Source organism: Carassius gibelio, chromosome B5 (genome assembly GCF_023724105.1).
Source record: "Carassius gibelio isolate Cgi1373 ecotype wild population from Czech Republic chromosome B5, carGib1.2-hapl.c, whole genome shotgun sequence".
In the NCBI taxonomy this organism is placed as follows: domain Eukaryota; kingdom Metazoa; phylum Chordata; class Actinopteri; order Cypriniformes; family Cyprinidae; genus Carassius; species Carassius gibelio.
The window spans coordinates 37577026-37593045 of record NC_068400.1 but is presented as its reverse complement, the minus strand read 5'-3'; the positions used below and the strand labels follow the sequence as shown (position 1 = coordinate 37593045).

General features: G+C 35.9%; 2 protein-coding genes and 1 long non-coding RNA gene across 6 annotated transcripts; 2 read left to right on the top strand and 1 right to left on the bottom strand.

The window, feature by feature from the left end:
• Positions 1 to 905: 905 nt before the first annotated feature.
• anxa1a (annexin A1a) lies at positions 906 to 4260 on the bottom strand. Its single transcript, XM_052556849.1, has 13 exons — positions 4113 to 4260; positions 3630 to 3729; positions 3292 to 3376; positions 3113 to 3207; positions 2913 to 3026; positions 2749 to 2839; positions 2390 to 2469; positions 2121 to 2177; positions 1950 to 2043; positions 1774 to 1869; positions 1471 to 1529; positions 1222 to 1344; positions 906 to 1100 (listed from the first exon to the last, which is right to left on the bottom strand). The coding sequence occupies exons 2-13, from the start codon at positions 3699 to 3701 to the stop codon at positions 1047 to 1049; spliced, it is 1020 nt and encodes a 339-aa protein (XP_052412809.1). The 5' UTR covers positions 3702 to 3729; positions 4113 to 4260; the 3' UTR covers positions 906 to 1046.
• A 2065-nt stretch (positions 4261 to 6325) lies between these two features.
• Positions 6326 to 8601, top strand: si:dkey-96l17.6 (uncharacterized). Its single transcript, XM_052556848.1, has 4 exons — positions 6326 to 6609; positions 6923 to 7144; positions 7645 to 7833; positions 8059 to 8601. Exons 2-4 carry the CDS (start codon positions 7048 to 7050, stop codon positions 8088 to 8090), a joined length of 318 nt encoding a protein of 105 aa, XP_052412808.1. The 5' UTR covers positions 6326 to 6609; positions 6923 to 7047; the 3' UTR covers positions 8091 to 8601.
• A 3846-nt stretch (positions 8602 to 12447) lies between these two features.
• Positions 12448 to 15130, top strand: LOC127958061 (uncharacterized). 4 transcript variants are annotated; one of them, XR_008153943.1, is made up of 4 exons: positions 12448 to 12685; positions 13898 to 14093; positions 14219 to 14302; positions 14938 to 15130. It is a non-coding gene; the product is annotated as an uncharacterized LOC127958061 (long non-coding RNA). The 4 variants fall into 4 exon arrangements; XR_008153944.1 differs by having other exon boundaries at positions 12448 to 12675; positions 14938 to 15129; XR_008153945.1 differs by having other exon boundaries at positions 12448 to 12675; positions 13997 to 14093; positions 14938 to 15124.
• The last annotated feature ends 890 nt before the right edge of the window (positions 15131 to 16020 follow it).

Sequence of the window (16020 nt, the reverse complement as noted above, 5' to 3'; positions counted from 1 at the left end):
ACAGCGCCACCTCCCGTCATAACAACGGTACTGCAGCGTAAGGCTGATGGAGACGGAGAGACGGCAAATCTAGGCCATGGAGTACGTGATATTAAGATATCAGCCCTCTCCCTTAAGTCTCAAACTTTATCGCTTTTCCTACCGCTCCCATTGCTCCACTCAAACATGTTTCTAACACACAGTCCAAGTCGTAATTTGTCTTCTGTCATCCTGAATATTTTGTGGTAAATGTCTGCATAGTTTAGTGTAGAAACCATTACAGGGTATTTTTTTATGGATTCCCATAATAAACATGAAGGCTTCTTTATCCAAAAGAAATGCAAGTTTTACTTGAATCAAATGGTCATTATGATTTGGTGATAGATCATCATTATATGATTAATTTTAGCAATTAAGTGTTTTTTATATTCATATTTATATGAAAAATATTTTTTATATTTATAAGCCAGCAAACAGGCGAATGTTCACTTAAAAACCAAGAACTTTTATGCACATTTTCCCTTGGTTAATACCTACTCAACAGGTGTTTTGTGTTTATGACCGAGTAGTGTGGTCTCATCACTCTCTAATATAGAAGCCAAATAAAATATAAAATTTATAAGGACCAGTTGGGGTTCCTCAGATTGCCACACTTTGCAGAACTTGCTGGAGCACCCTTTAAAGGCACCTCAAAAACTTGAGTTGGTTTACAAATTAGAGCCCAGTGAACAAACTTTTTTGTGACTCCAACCAGTAAAACTCTTAGTGATTATTTGTGTTTATGTAATCCCCTTCATATCTAGGAGTCATTAAACTTCCATTTTGTGCAAGTTTTTGTTTGTTTTTAAGAGTCCACATGACTTAACAGTACAGTATACCATTCATAACACGCCACTTTAGAAGCTCTGCATGAATTGACACAGACATTTAGTCAAGTTTTTATTTATCAAAAACATTGCTCGTGTTACTATTACTACAGTTGTTTATATGGGGTGTTTAATTAGTATATTGAAAGCTGTTGGTATGCTGGTGGTTCTTCATTTGTATACATTCATTAGTGCCACCAATTAGTTGCCACACAAGGCCAGCAGGATTGTCTCGTAGTCTCCTTTGGTGTCATCCTAAAACAAACAAAACAATCTTTAAACAACTGAATCTATACAGTCTAACATTTATTCATCTTCGTTTATGTATTGAATAGTGTAATGACCAGATTTAAAATTTGCTAAGTGAGATATTTACCTGGATCTCCTGGTAGAGGCTCTTGCCAAACTTACTCTGGTACTCTTGCTTGATTTTGGCCAAGTCAATCTCAGAGCGGCTCACCAATATTCTGGTCAGGATCTTTCCTTTATATCCAGAGCCCTGTGAAAAGATAAATAATTATTCACACTTGAGAGGTCCTTTTAGATTTTAAATTGCGATATTTAAAACAGCTGTAATATCATTTTGAATTTAAAATGGATCCATTAGATTGCCTTTAACACTTGCCTTCATTGCCTCATTTAGTTTTTCAGCAAAGAAAGCAGGTTTGTTTCCAGCACATTTCACTGTTGAGACGAGTCACAATAAGAAAAGATGAAAATATTTATTTTGAAAATGGCGCTCAAAGACCAGCTTCTGTTTCACTGCTCAAAGCTTAAAATAACATTGCATACAGTAAAAAGACACATTCAAATAGCATTCAATTCAAGTCTTAAAAGGTATGGTACATCTTATTTTTTTTTTTATATGAATTTTAAACTGCAGCATGTAATGCAATCTACAGATAAAAAGGTTTCAGAAGTGTCTCACCAACAGAAATCAAGCAGTTCTCGATATCACCCTTTAACTCCTGATCAATGGCTTTTGCGACATCCACCTTACTGTACTTGGAGTACAGCTGAAAAACTAAAATGTAAAGAAAAGTGGATCAGAAGAACGCTCACTACTCATTTTGAAAACAGCGAGGTGGAGGAAATCAACCATACCTCTCCTCAGGTGAGAAGCATTCCTTGAAGTGAGGATGTCAATGAAGACGCCACAGTCCGTGCCTTTTCTTTTCTCTCCTGCCTCATACAAGGCCTACAGGCAGAATCAGAGGTCAAAGAGACATGTACACACAATGACCAACCACATACTTGCAATACACGGTTAATTACCCTGGCATCTTTGTCAGCCAAATCCTCTTGCACAACACTGTCTTCACTTCTGGTAGCCTGTGGATTCAGATAAAAGTTGAGCAAGGAGCAAGAGCATTTTGTGCCAATTCAAGTAACAAATCACTCTTCTAGAAAGAAGTTTTCTAGAACTTCTTTAATTAGCAAAATCACTCTTCTTGTAAGCTGAATCAGATGTGAGTGAGGAGACATCCAAACCATGCAGTACTAGGAGGGGCAGAATTGAGAAACACTATATGAGTGAAGCCAACCTTGCAGAGAGAAAGCAGGCCATTCCTGAAATCTCCACTTGTCTCAGACTTGATCTCCGCCTCTAGATCCTTCTTATAGTCTATAAGAAAACAAGACACATTTTAAGTTTTTATCTATACTGCCTTCACATACCATAAGCCATGAGTATCCAATCCTGCTCATAGGGAGACCAGTGTCCTGCAGAGTTTAGCTTAAACCCTAGTTAAACACACCAAAACCAGCCAAGCAAGATCTTCAGGATCACTAGAAACGTCCAGACAGGTGTGGCCAAGCATGTTAGGGCTATACTCTGCAGGCTGTTGGCCCTACAGAAGGAAGATTGGACACTGAACCGGATGATCACTATCATTTATATTACCTTGTTTGAAAACCTGTTTAATATCTTGGATTTCTTTATTGGTCCTGGAGGCCAAAATCTCAACAAGTGTATCTTCGTCTGTGCCCAAACCCTGAAGAGAAAAAGACTAAGTTATGAAGCCCATGTAAAATCTCACGTGGAGAAAAGTCTGAAAATAATCTTACCTTCATGGCACTTCTGAGCAAAAAGGAATCATATTGAGCTGGGGTCATCAACAGGGCCAGAACCACTTCTTCCAGTTCTCCTTTAAGAGCAGCTTTCAGCGCAACATCCAGAGGCTGGACAGAGGAGAAGTGATTTAAGTGAGGGAGGACTTAGACAGACAGTAAAAATGTGTTGATATCAGGTCCAGTGAGTGTGATACCTTGCCGTTTGTTTGCTGGTAAGCGGCCTTGATTTGCTGGCGCTGGGCATTGCTCCTGCGGACCAGCGTTTCAATGATGGTGACCTCATCCACACCTGAGAACAGAAACTTATTTCAACGGAGCAAAAACTTGTAGATGTATTTTATTCATCTTCACTTTTCACAATTCATATGCCTACCCTTTGCCTTGATAGCTTTGTCCAAGACGGCTACATCAGCAGCTGCATTAAACTGAGCAAAAGGCTTCACTGTGCCCTGTCCCCCCTAAAGACACGAGAGAACTCATTAAAATCCTTTAAAATAGCTTACCTATAATCATAAACTGACTAAGTGCAAGAAGCCTATTCAATAAAAATAACATTCAAGAAATGAATTTTAGGAAGGAAATGCAGAAATAATGAAACTCTTGGCCTTTAACAGGATGGAAGTGACTAGAATGGGGAGTGGAGTACATTCCTGTCTCTGACTCATTCAGTCTGGTTCTGCTCAAATTTTCCAGCAAGCTGAATAAACTTACTGTGGTGTCTTTTACGGTGCTGACTTGCATGCCCTGATAGGAAAGCTGCTGAAGTAGATAACCGAGTGACATTTTTGCACCTGAAACTCACCAGCTCAACCTACAATACACGTTAGAATATATTAAAATACACACAGAATAACAAAAAAGCAGAATCTTTTTTAGGAATTAATCATCCAGGTTTTCTAGCGGTTTTAATTAATCTTACAGGAAATACATGACTTGCCAAAATAACTAAACGTTAAACTCACAAAACCAGGATGTGGAATTTTATAGCACAGAGTGTGCAAAGTTTTCTATAACTTCTTTCATTAGCAACTTTTTTTTTTTCTACATTTAAATTTTTATTCTCATTTGCATTTTTTTCAGTAAACAAAAACAACGCTTTCATAAATATTCAACAATTATATATTTAACACTGACAGCACTGTCGAGAGTTACACAACGTGTAAGAAGTAAAGAAAATCCCAGTTACCCACTTACCAAGACGAAATACACAGCAAGCGAGGGAGCTGGAGGAGAGTGTTGTCTGTATTTATACTCACAGAACCGCGCCTAGCAACATCAGTTTAACACGCGCTACAGCAGGGCGTTGACTCCTTCCCTATTAAACACCCGCTTCTTAAAGAAAAACCGTGGGCTGCGTGCTTTTTTCTTTTAAAGATGCAGTATCAGTTTTTAATTTCTTGCTAAAAAGGAAATAACTAACATAAAGAAATCCATGTTTTTTTTATGTTTTTAATCCTCTGGTGCTCTTCATCGGAATGGTAGCTACCAAACTTTTATGACATTTGGAACATGAACACACAAACACAACTGAGGGCGTTGATTAAAGCAGGCAAAGTGTTCGTAAAGCATAGTCACACTTTTGGGGGGTTATTTTACATGATTTGAGTCGCTACATAAGATCACATACTTTAAAATGACCATACTTTAAATTGAAAGGAAATAAATGCTCACCATGACGATTACAAAAATACAAAATTTACAGGTTTACTGTACAGAATTAACAACGCATACACACTCCAGGTGAATTATGTAACAGATATGGACAATGTGTGATCACTTAGGCCAACTCACTTCAGATTTATTTTTCAGGGAACTCAACAGACAGCCGTTGTCTTAGCTCATGCAACACTTGAAACTGAAATTAGATGCAGAGAGGCATGTCTGTTGAGTTAGTTTTTCTAAGCTTTTTAATAGCAGGCTAGTTAAAAATAGTGCAACCTTGTGTAAAACCACAACTAAACAATTCTGTGTGCATGCATGCAATGAACAAAGACTGCTGCTGATTTAGTCAGGTGGTTTAAAACAAACAAACAGCTTTATCCCAAATGCATTGGAGCAAGTAATACAAAATAAAGTTAAAAAATAAAAATAAAGCTAATAATGAAGCTTAAAAATAAATAGAGAAAAAATAATTCAGTGCCCAATTTAATTAAAATTATATTGTAATTGTTTTTTCATTTAATTAATAATTTATTTATTTCTTTAACTATTTACTTATTAATTAAATGTTTGGGCCTCCATGTTAAACACCTTTCACTTATAAATGTATTTGTCCCCAGGATGAGATGCTGTTGCCAAAAGTGTGCAATGTGAATACTCTGGTTGCTGGCTGCACACCATCGAGATGTAGACAGTTTTACGCAATTTTTCGCAAGCAATTTATGTGAAGCTTTTTTTTTTTTACCACAGTTCAGTGGATATGATGGCACATTATGTACTGTATCAGTCTGAACAACTGGTTAATTAACCAAATATATTAGAAAAGGCCATTGAAGAACAAAAAGAGACATACAATGCTTCCAGTTCTACTTCATTCTTCTATACACACCAACCAAATTATAGCATGGCGAGACAACTTAGTATCAGTTAACATTCCTTAGACTAAAGATCCACTGATCTACAAAGATACAGCCAGTCATTGCTGTTTTTTGAATGCAGAGCTATTGGGACACATATTAAGGAACAGGACTGACCTAACACTGTCTAAACATGTTCTCTCCCTTTTACTTTTTTCCAGTATTTCCTAACACCCTATGCTTAATCATGTAACCTCTAGTCGAAACAAGCCTGTTTCATTATTTAATATGAACATGCATCTACTATTCTACTAATTTGTGATATTCAAACATTTCTGCCTAAGATCCACTAACACAACCAGGTGTGTTGATTTAGTTGCTCAATGTCATCTCCATATGTATTAAATTATGATTTTCAACAAGTGTAACTCACTTGACAGCTTTAATTATATAATTTATATTGCAAAGATTTTGTTCTACTCCACTCAGTAACCATATTAAAATGCTGTAATAATTAACAGAAGGATGAACTATACATTATTATATTTAGTTTGCCGTTAATAAGACAGGTGTCTAAAATGTTACACCAAAAAAATAAATAAATAAAAAAAACATGTACCTTTCTATATAGAACCATTCTGTACTATATAAAGAACTATAAAAATAAATATGACTTGACTTTAATGTAGAATGATGTAATATTATAAAATGCAGGGAATGTCACTTAAAAAAAAAGTTTGGAAGTTAAAAGCACAAATTAGGCTTCTTGATTATTTATGGAAGAAAATTATATTAAGTTTGACAAGTCAATGCTTGTATATATATGTATCATGAGAACATGATGTCCGATCATATGGTCAGTAATTCACAAACCTGATGGATGATCACAATGCAGGTTTTCAATTAGCATTGTACTAGACTAGAGAGATAGACCTGTCTAGATCTAATTACAATCTCTATCTCACACATTGGAAACCTGATGACAGTCTGCAGTTTGTGTCCGCCATTCAAGCAAACTAATCCCACCTGAAACCTCATCCACTGAGGTTAATATTTAACAAGCATTGAGAGTTTAGTTCCTCACAAAAACGAGCATCTTTCCAGTTTTTCTCTATTATGTTTGCAAGCCAGGTCTTCCTACAGCTAACCACAGTTAAGTGTCATCCTGAATCCAGGTAATCGCTCTGATTTACTGATTCCTTTAATCTGATTGGTAAAATCGATAGTGATGATTTCACTGATTATGTTAATGTTCATCTGACTGATACACCAAAATATATTCAGTGTAATTTTTTTTTCTGTCTGTAGCCAGAGGTAGCTTTTGTTTACATAGCGAAAAGAGTTTTCACACCCTCTGCTTAATCCTGGTTAGCAAAATGGATGGGGAATATAGAGACTATTTCTATGTGGAAAGGCTATTGTTTAAGTTGCATGTACCCTACTGAACGGCACTGCTAAAGTTACATGTTTGTTTGTGTGTGTGTGAAGGAATCCTGCTGGTGTCATGTACAGCCACGTCTGAGTGTAACCCACAGACAGTGTTGTAATGTATCATTGTGACGTGTGCTTTGTATCATTTCCAAGCAAAACAGAGATACGAAGACTCTGGCATCATGTATGTCAATTCTGGAGCAGAAAATGTGTCCATGTCTTTGAACTTTATGGGCAGGAAGTTACGTAACCATACTGTTGCTCCAGCAGCAAAACAATGTAAGTAAATATCACATTCACACAAGTGCCTACTCCTTCCGTTCATCTTAATACATCACTTAAGTTTGGTGTTATCGGACTCTCTGTCTCTCTCTCAAGGCAAAGCCCTCAGTTTTCTTTTTTTATGTATTTTTATCGAATATAAATGTATGTCTCTTGGTTAAAATGTAATCAACATTCTATTTATTAAAGCCAAGTATGAATCTCATCAATTTAGCATTTGTTAGGCATTTTGCAGTTAATAATAACTCAAGGCAGGAACAATTTCAAATATGTATATAACTTTTTTTGTCATCAAAACTCAGTAAATATTGGTCAACAGACGCAGAGATTTACTTTAAGTACTCAGTAGTGTTTATCAGTGTGCTGTTGTCTCTGTTAATAGGGTGATTTTAGTAGAAAAACTGTGTTAAATATTACTTCATGCGAGGATTCAAACCCACACCATGATGGCTATGAACATCTAATTGTCTAAAACACAGTGTTTTCTGTGTATCTAGGTGCCTGGGAGACAACTGACCTTTCTCGGTATCATGAAGATCCTGTGGTCTCCACACGAGTGGTACTTTCTCATGCCATTGGGTCATCAGAAGAACTGCCAGGCAGTGTTCCTGATCTGAGAGAAGAGGTCCAGTGGTGTAGACCATGTAACAACCATAACACACTCCTAGACCAGGATAAAGATAGAGGTGGGTCGAAAGTCCCTGTCACCTCCCAGAGTCTAAACATATTGTCTAATATTTGCTTAACATTTAAACTGACACCTAATTCATCTTTATGACATCTTACTGTACCTAAAATAACTTTTTTAACCTAATTTTATAACTGGATTTTAAAACATTAAAAAGGCATATTAACCATCTTCCTTAAAATGTTTGATTTATTTACATTTGTTTTGTTTTTTGTCTTTTAAGCAAGCAAATCTGGAACAAGTGTTTCAACATGATATTTATGCCACTGGAAATGTTACAAGAAGAAACTGCAGAAAAAAAAGAAGCAAAAATAATATCTGTATTTGAGTACTTAAAGGGACAGTCAACCGAAAAATCTAATGTCTGTCATCATTTACTCCAATCCTTCTTTTTTTGTGTGTGTAACACGTTTTTATACAGTGTAACACAAAAGGAGATATTTTGAATAATGTTGGTAACCAAACAGATTTGGGTCCTGCTGACTTCAAGAGTGGACCAAAAAAATAAAAAATGCTTGCTTACCAACATTGTTCAAAATATTTTCCTTTGTGTTCCATTGGCAAAAGAAAAATTCTGCAGGTTTGGAATGACAGAAGGGTGAATAGTTGATGACAGAATTAGCATTTTTGGGTGGACAAACCCAAGGTACAAATATGAATGTGTTTTGTCATGTACAGACTTGTTTAGGTATTTAAAAAGTTCATTCAGTGTCATTGTGGAAATATAAAGATAGTTATGTAATTGTTTATTTAATAAAGTGCATACAGTAATTAATTTGTGCTCAAATCTCACTTAATTGCATATTAATTAAACCTTAAATCTGTTAATTTAGTTTTAAATCAAGAAATAAATAATAATTAAAATCTAAAATAATGTGTATGTATTTGTTATGTGTGTGTGTGTGTGTGTATACACACACACACACACACACACACACACACACACACACACACACACACACACACACACACACATATATATATATATATATATATACGTTTTTTTTTGTTTTTTTTTTCTATACTTGAATGGTATTGTTTAATTGGATATGTGTGTGTATTTGACAATTACCAGTCTACTTAATTAACCTTGCTACTGTACATTTACTGCACCCTGTTGTTTGGCATATCAATACCTAGACAATGACTGTCACTGATCTATCCCCCATGTAGAGGAAATGCTCATCAATGCTGTGTATAACAATCTCCAGCCCGAAGAGTAAAATGTCACTGTAACAGCACGTAGTATTTGAAAGTCTCATGGCTGAGGGAAGGTAGAGTCAAATGGAATACGGTCACTGTGGTCCAAAAAGCTAAGGCAAAGGTAGGTCCTGTCAGTGGAAATGGGGCATACTTAAATCCTGATCAAAAAGTACTAATTTTCAAATGATTTTAATCACAGCAGCCAGTGTGTCTTCTGTGAGTGCAAGTGTAAGACATCCTGAAGTGACTCTTAAGCTATGCATAAGCCAAGTAGATATCACTCCTTCATGGCTTCTGTCCACTCTGCATTGTTTTCTGATTTATCCATCAGATGTTACCTAAGCCAGAATGTTTTGGTTCAATAATGCATTATTTTTGTTATCCAAGAGTTTTTGTTTTCTTCTTGCACTAGTCACATGTCTGTTCTTCCCTCTGTTGTCCTGGGGCCAGAGGGTGGGAATGGGATGCCTCATCTGATGCCACGTGTTGTTGATTCTTCAAGGCCCATTTATTACCACACATTCTTTAACAACTCAAAAACCTGAATTTACACCAGTTCTCAAAAAGACAAATCTCAACAGGTTCCAGTACACACCTTGAGTCATTTTGGTTTTGTTTACCCAAAGCAGAGCTGTTAGCATTAAAGAAATTTTGTATGCAGGCGTTTCACAACTGTTTGACGTAGGTACTTAATTAGTAAAGCTCAAGTACCTCTTCATCAACAACAAATATACTAAACATAATTCAGTACTTCAATTTATTAAAGTGGCCAAAGTGAATCACCTTTACACAAGTGATATTCTGGGTTAAAAAGACTTAATGTTTCTTTCCTCAACAAAAGCTTTAATAGTAAACTATTTCATATAAAATGTTAACAGTTCTAGGGACTATCATGAAGAAACATAGGCCACTATGTATTTCAGTTGTCTATATGACTGTTACCATACCAACAGATAAGAGATGATATGATTGCAATGAAGAGGAGACATCAGGAGATGATCCAAGAACTGGAGGAGAACTTACTCATAGCCTCATGAGAGGATCAGATGATATGCTTGTTTACTGATCATTCAGTCAGACGAACAACAACTACACTGTGATTTTATGCACACTTAAGAATATTCATGTGTGTGTGTAGGAAAAAACAGCTCTTAGAATGAAGACGCATTATTAAAATAAGCTTAACACCCTGAAGAGAATCATAGAAATTTACCAGGAAAAAGTGGCCAGAAAAAAACCCATTCTGGGAGGAGGTCAGGGTGAGTCATACGCATCATTAACTTGGTTTTACTTCCTTAATTTCCCAAATTCTCATTGGCTTGAACCAGGGGCGTAGCAGACATTTTAAAAGTGGGGGGGACAGCTGTATGGTGATTTGACCCAAAGCTGATGTTCATAATAAATTCTAAATAGAATACCAATTGGCATTTTACTTTTTCAAATTTGGGAACATGACATGATAGCTTACAGGAACCTATTTTTGTTAAAAAGAAGATATTTTATGATATTTACAATATTTCAGTTGCACTACATTTGAACAATAACTTTTTTTTTTAACAGTTGGACAAAAACAGGTGTTAAATGAGTATACAGATTACATCTACAGTAATTTTATACAAACATACATTTTATGAAAAATATGAGACAGATGATCTGTGAAAAAATCAAGCTCCTCTGGCTCCTCTGGCTCCTCCCAGTGTCCTATTGCCATTTGCAGAAATACATCACTCCCGGTAAAAAATAACCAATCAGAGCTGCGGTCTGTAACTTTGTGTGTTTTCAAAATGTAGAAAAATGTATATAATAAGCGAGTACACCATGAATCCATTTTCCAAACCGTGTTTTTGGCTTGTCCTGAATCACTAGGGTGCACCTATAATAAGTGTTTATATTCGGACTATTTTAGATTGCTTCGGGGTACCGCGGCGGAGTAACCCAGTACCTTTGTGATTCTTCATAGACATAAACAGAGAGAAGTAGTTCCGGCTACGATGTTTTTCCGCAAGACGCAAGCAGTTCTGTTTATTAACCGCTAGAGCGTCAAAAGTTCCCTACCACAGATTTAAGATAATCAATCTGCTTTTTTTTATACAAATCTCACCTGTTACACATTCTGGAGAGGTTGACCCTGACCCCTCTCTCTGGCAGTGACGTCACAGCCTGCCTTTCCTACAGACTAGTTAGGACATAAAGTAACAGTTATGAATTAAAAGAATAAAATTTGATAAAGTATTTTAAGATATTTGTTGCAAAACAAATATGATTTATTGTGAAATGATAATTTTACTCCGCGAGCAGCACGTAGACAAACAAAAGACAGCAGAAACCAATAACATTGTTACGTCTTATTTAGCAGACGCTTTTATCCAAAGTGACAATTAGGAGAGCATTTAACACACTGAATCCGGCGCGACGTGACGAGGTCCATACGGGTTCAATAGGTTAAATCATAACATGAAAACTTTATCGCGCGATTCGTGTCATCGCGACATACTGTAACATACTTACAGTGTGTGTTTGAAAAAGTATGTAATCGTCCTTTGCTTTTTTCTGGGCTGCATTTTATCCCAGATGGTCTAATAGCAAAGTGAACGAACGAACGAAAATTCAGAAGAGCAACAAGAGATTTGAAGCTCATAGCAGACGCGCCCAGGAGATGATTCGCTCTGTGATTGGCTGAATGTTACTTCACTCAAATCTAAGTAACAAATCAGAGAACACTACAGGAAATATTCACGCTGGATCCTAAAAAAAAAAAAAATTAGCAGGGGTCAGAATCACCTGTTTCTAAAAGTGCGGGGGACGTGTCCCCCCCGTCCCCCCCGGTTGCTACGCCCCTGGCTTGAACACAATACATGTAATTACTCATTCAGGGCTAAATCTAAACACATGATGTAATCTTAGTGACATGTACAGCTACTATAACATTTTTGTTTATCACCTTAAAGGGATAGTTCACCCAAAAATGAAAATTCTATTAATTACTCACCCTCATGTCATTCTAAACCCGTAAAAACTTTGTTCATCTTCAAAACACGAATTAAGATATTTTTGATGAAATTCGTGAGCTCGCTTACATTCTGTGCATAGCAAGGGTACTACGTTCAAGGCAGGTAATATTTCATTTTCTTGGGATCAGAATCTAGAGGATATAAATTAAAAACTTGAGGGGCAACACAAAATGCTTCAGTTGAGGAACCAACAAGACTTAAGAAAAGGTATCAGATTGTGCTATTACATCCTCACATATAGCCTACATATAGGCAAAAACATGCTGGGGTAAAAACAAAAAAGAAAAAGAAAAAAAATAAAATAACGAAAAGGTTTTACATCTAAAATACGGTTATCACATCACACAACTTTCTCACCAGTACGACTGTTTAATAGTTAAAACACTGTTCAATGAGCAAGCAACCCGTTCTCATCAGTCTGCGTATAAATAACACGACTTTACACTTTCTATTTGCGTGTAATGCATACGCCAAATGCCATTTTTGCGTGCATATGATACGCCAATCCTTCCCATTAATTTCGGTGGAGAGCAGATGCGTCCAAATAACACGCATCATCTTCAGCGGCAGTGACGTCACCAGCGAGGCTCGTTCAGTTCACCTGATGCGCGTACACCTTCAAACAGGTAAGCAAGGGTAAATATATTTTTTTCTTCTTATTTTTGTAATGATATCACGTGGTTAAGCGTATTGTTTTAATTATTTCAGTATTTCTGCATCACGTTAGACAGGGTCGTGTTTTTAAAGGGCAGTTTATGCTCAAATTATGGGTCAGTGGGCTGCTCAGCTAGCCTACCATTGTCATTAGCCTAAGCTAACCTGTACTGTATATAGACCTGTTGCAGTTTTAAATAAATAATGATGTGACATATGGGTCTTCAGCTTTTAGACATGAGACTAATACAAGCACAACAAAGCACCTAACCCTATATCGCGTGATAATCGTGATCGTGTAAAAAGTCCACACATTTAGCATATTTTTACAATACTAGCCTAACTTTTGCTTGACCACGTCATGTGTAGCCAATACACACACAGTAACTACAGCATATTTACCATGCTTCTCCTACTGTAACCGTAGTTTTACTCTGGAATTTGTAACGCACATAACCACGACATTTACTATGGGTTTACCATAGTAACCATAGTTTTACTCTGGTATTTGTAGTTACTAACGAACATTAACCACGACATTTACTATGGGTTTACCATAGTAACCATAATTTTACTCTGGTATTTGTAGTTACTAACGAACAATAACCACGACATTTACTATGGGTTTACCATAGTAACCATAGTTTTACTCTGGTATTTGTATTTACTAACACACAATAACCACGACATTTACTATGGGTTTACCATAGTAACCATAGTTTTACTCTGGTATTTGTATTTACTAACACACAATAACCACGACATTTACTATGGGTTTACCATAGTAACCATAGTTTTACTCTGGTATTTGTATTTACTAACACACAATAACCACGACATTTACTATGGGTTAACCATAGTAACCATAGTTTTACTCTGGTATTTGTATTTACTAACAATAACCACAACATTTACTATGGGTTTACCATAGTAACCATAGTTTTACTCTGGTATTTGTATTTACTAACACACAATAACCACGACATTTACTATGGGTTTACCATAGTAACCATAGTTTTACTCTGGTATTTGTATTTACTAACACACAATAACCACGACACTTACCAGGATTTTACCACAGTAACTGTGTTTTTACTCTACACTATTTGTAGAGCACAGTAACCACTAAGTTTGCCATGCCTTTAATATCTTTTTGTGATGTAATTGTAATTCAGTGTTTTTTCTGTCTTGCAGTTACGTCGGATTACATACTCCACAACAACCTGTAATCCAGCAGATCTTTAAAGAAGCCATCTCTTGTAAAATCTCTCTCTCGCTCTCTCGCTCTGCTAGAATTAACAGGGAACTTCAACTCCACGCTCCCAATGCTGATATTGAAGAAGTTGTCAAGGGGGCTGAACAAGTCCTTCAAAGGATCAACCCTTCACAGGTAATGTTGAAGACTCTTAGTTATAACTGATTTGCTTTAATGAACGCATCCTTATATTATGTGTTAATCAAATATTTTGGTCACAGATCATTTTAACACACTGTCTCAACATGTTTATATTTCAGGAAGGCCTGTCATGAGATTTGAATTTGACCATCTTGTGCATTTATGAAGAAGACCAAAAGCTGCAAAGGCAAACACTTCCAATGGTACGTCAGATACATTTTTCTCAGCATTTGATGTTTCTTAAACTTTGGTTCACATAGCCCATCAGGAAGAACACTCAACAAAGAGCATGTTGTAGTAGTAATAATTCATACAATAATCATATTATATTGCACAAGCGTACTTGTACAAAATTCTACAACTTTTACTCCTACTGCTGTTATTGGCCATTACCACAGCTCCCATCAGATTGTGCCCATTGTAAGAGTGTTTATATCATGAAGTTTAAATGAAGTCCATTGTATTCTTTATTAATCTTTACAAATTGGGGCCGCCTCTTCCTGTTTCAACAGTACATGATATCTGTCCACACCTCATAGTCTGCCTTTCTTTCTATGGTGATGTTACTGAACACATCTGTCTTAGAAGCAAGAGAATGGAAATCCTAGTTTAACTTTTCAAGTGCTACAAATCAGATCTTCAATGAATTTGGGCAATCAGATCACTTAAAGTTGTTCACACAAAGACCAATAACTATAATGAGAAGTATTTTAGCATCCACACCAACAGACAATACTGTACAATTACTGCAGTTACAGTATGTTGTATTCTGCCAATTGTTGTTGTCAGTGTTTTTGTTGTTCATCATGTGATAAATTATCTTTGTTTCTTCTTGCAGGATTTCTCACAGATTACTTAATCATTCTTCATCAGCTCTTCACAATATCAGCCCATTCAAAAGCTTCCAGATCTTCCTCTCTTGTGTGACACATCTGCTCTCAGTCCTTTACTGCCAACCTCCAGTCTTAGCATTTCTGCTTGTATTAATTTTTCCTATACATTCATCACTCCAATCTCTACTATAAGCACTCCTGTATATATATATATACACATAATAATAATAATTATTATTAACCATTTATTTGTTTTGCATTTATTCACAATAGAAGCAAACAATGATTACAGGATATATATTTTTAAAGGTGATAATTGTAAAATATTGGAGCATTGTTCTTAATCGTTTTTGCCTATTTGGTTGATAAAGGGTAGAAAACAATATATTTTCAACTGTAGCCTTGATTATTCTTTGGCATCTTTTGTCAGGATTTCTGTAAACAAATTCCCTTTTTATTTTTGAATATTAAACTTATGTTTTTTGAAGGGAGTTTCTGTTGCAATTTTGTTTGTTTGTTTTCACTTAGTTACCTCTATGCATTTTTTTTATCAACTTTTCTTTTTTTTCATAGTGGAATAAACTGGAGAGAGACTGTTCTGGGCACTTTGTTTGTCTGCGAAAAGTTTGACATATCAATAAACACTGTAAAATGACTAGACAATGAGTGATTGATGTCATGATGTTTTTTGTTTGTTTTCTATTCCTATAGTTCAACTGGTGGATCTAAGAATGGTAAGTTTTTAGGGTCCATTTCCATGAAACGTAGATGTTATAAATTGTTTACCTTTAATACACTATCAATACATTGTAAATATTACAGAAGGAAAATTGAGTAGTAGAAAAATATTGTGTTTAAATAATCTTCAGAGGTGTTTTTTTTAAGCAAATGAAACATTTTGACATTCATATGCAAACTTTTGAGTTTAAGTACTAGGGGTGGGCGATATCTCGATATTTAAAATATATCGAGATATTTTTTAAACACGATATGGATTTTGACATATCGTATATATCGATATATTGTTTATATTCTGATTCCGACACTTTGCTTGTTTGCCTTCCCTGTGCTGTGCTCGCCCCCGCTCG

What these genes read in the sequence shown, in the direction of transcription:
- anxa1a (XM_052556849.1), bottom strand. Translation starts at nt 3,701, where the DNA reads ATGTCACTCGGTTATCTACTTCAGCAGCTTTCCTATCAGGGCATGCAA. An exon ending in TGCTCAGAAGTGCCATGAAG is followed by an intron (nt 2,840 to 2,912) that starts GTAAGATTATTT and finishes TTTTCTCTTCAG; the next exon opens with GGTTTGGGCACAGACGAAGA. An exon ending in AACTAAATGAGGCAATGAAG is followed by an intron (nt 1,345 to 1,470) that starts GCAAGTGTTAAA and finishes ATCTTTTCACAG; the next exon opens with GGCTCTGGATATAAAGGAAA.
- si:dkey-96l17.6 (XM_052556848.1), top strand. Translation starts at nt 7,048, where the DNA reads ATGTATGTCAATTCTGGAGCAGAAAATGTGTCCATGTCTTTGAACTTT. An exon ending in TGCTCCAGCAGCAAAACAAT is followed by an intron (nt 7,145 to 7,644) that starts GTAAGTAAATAT and finishes CTGTGTATCTAG; the next exon opens with GTGCCTGGGAGACAACTGAC. An exon ending in AGACCAGGATAAAGATAGAG is followed by an intron (nt 7,834 to 8,058) that starts GTGGGTCGAAAG and finishes TTGTCTTTTAAG; the next exon opens with CAAGCAAATCTGGAACAAGT.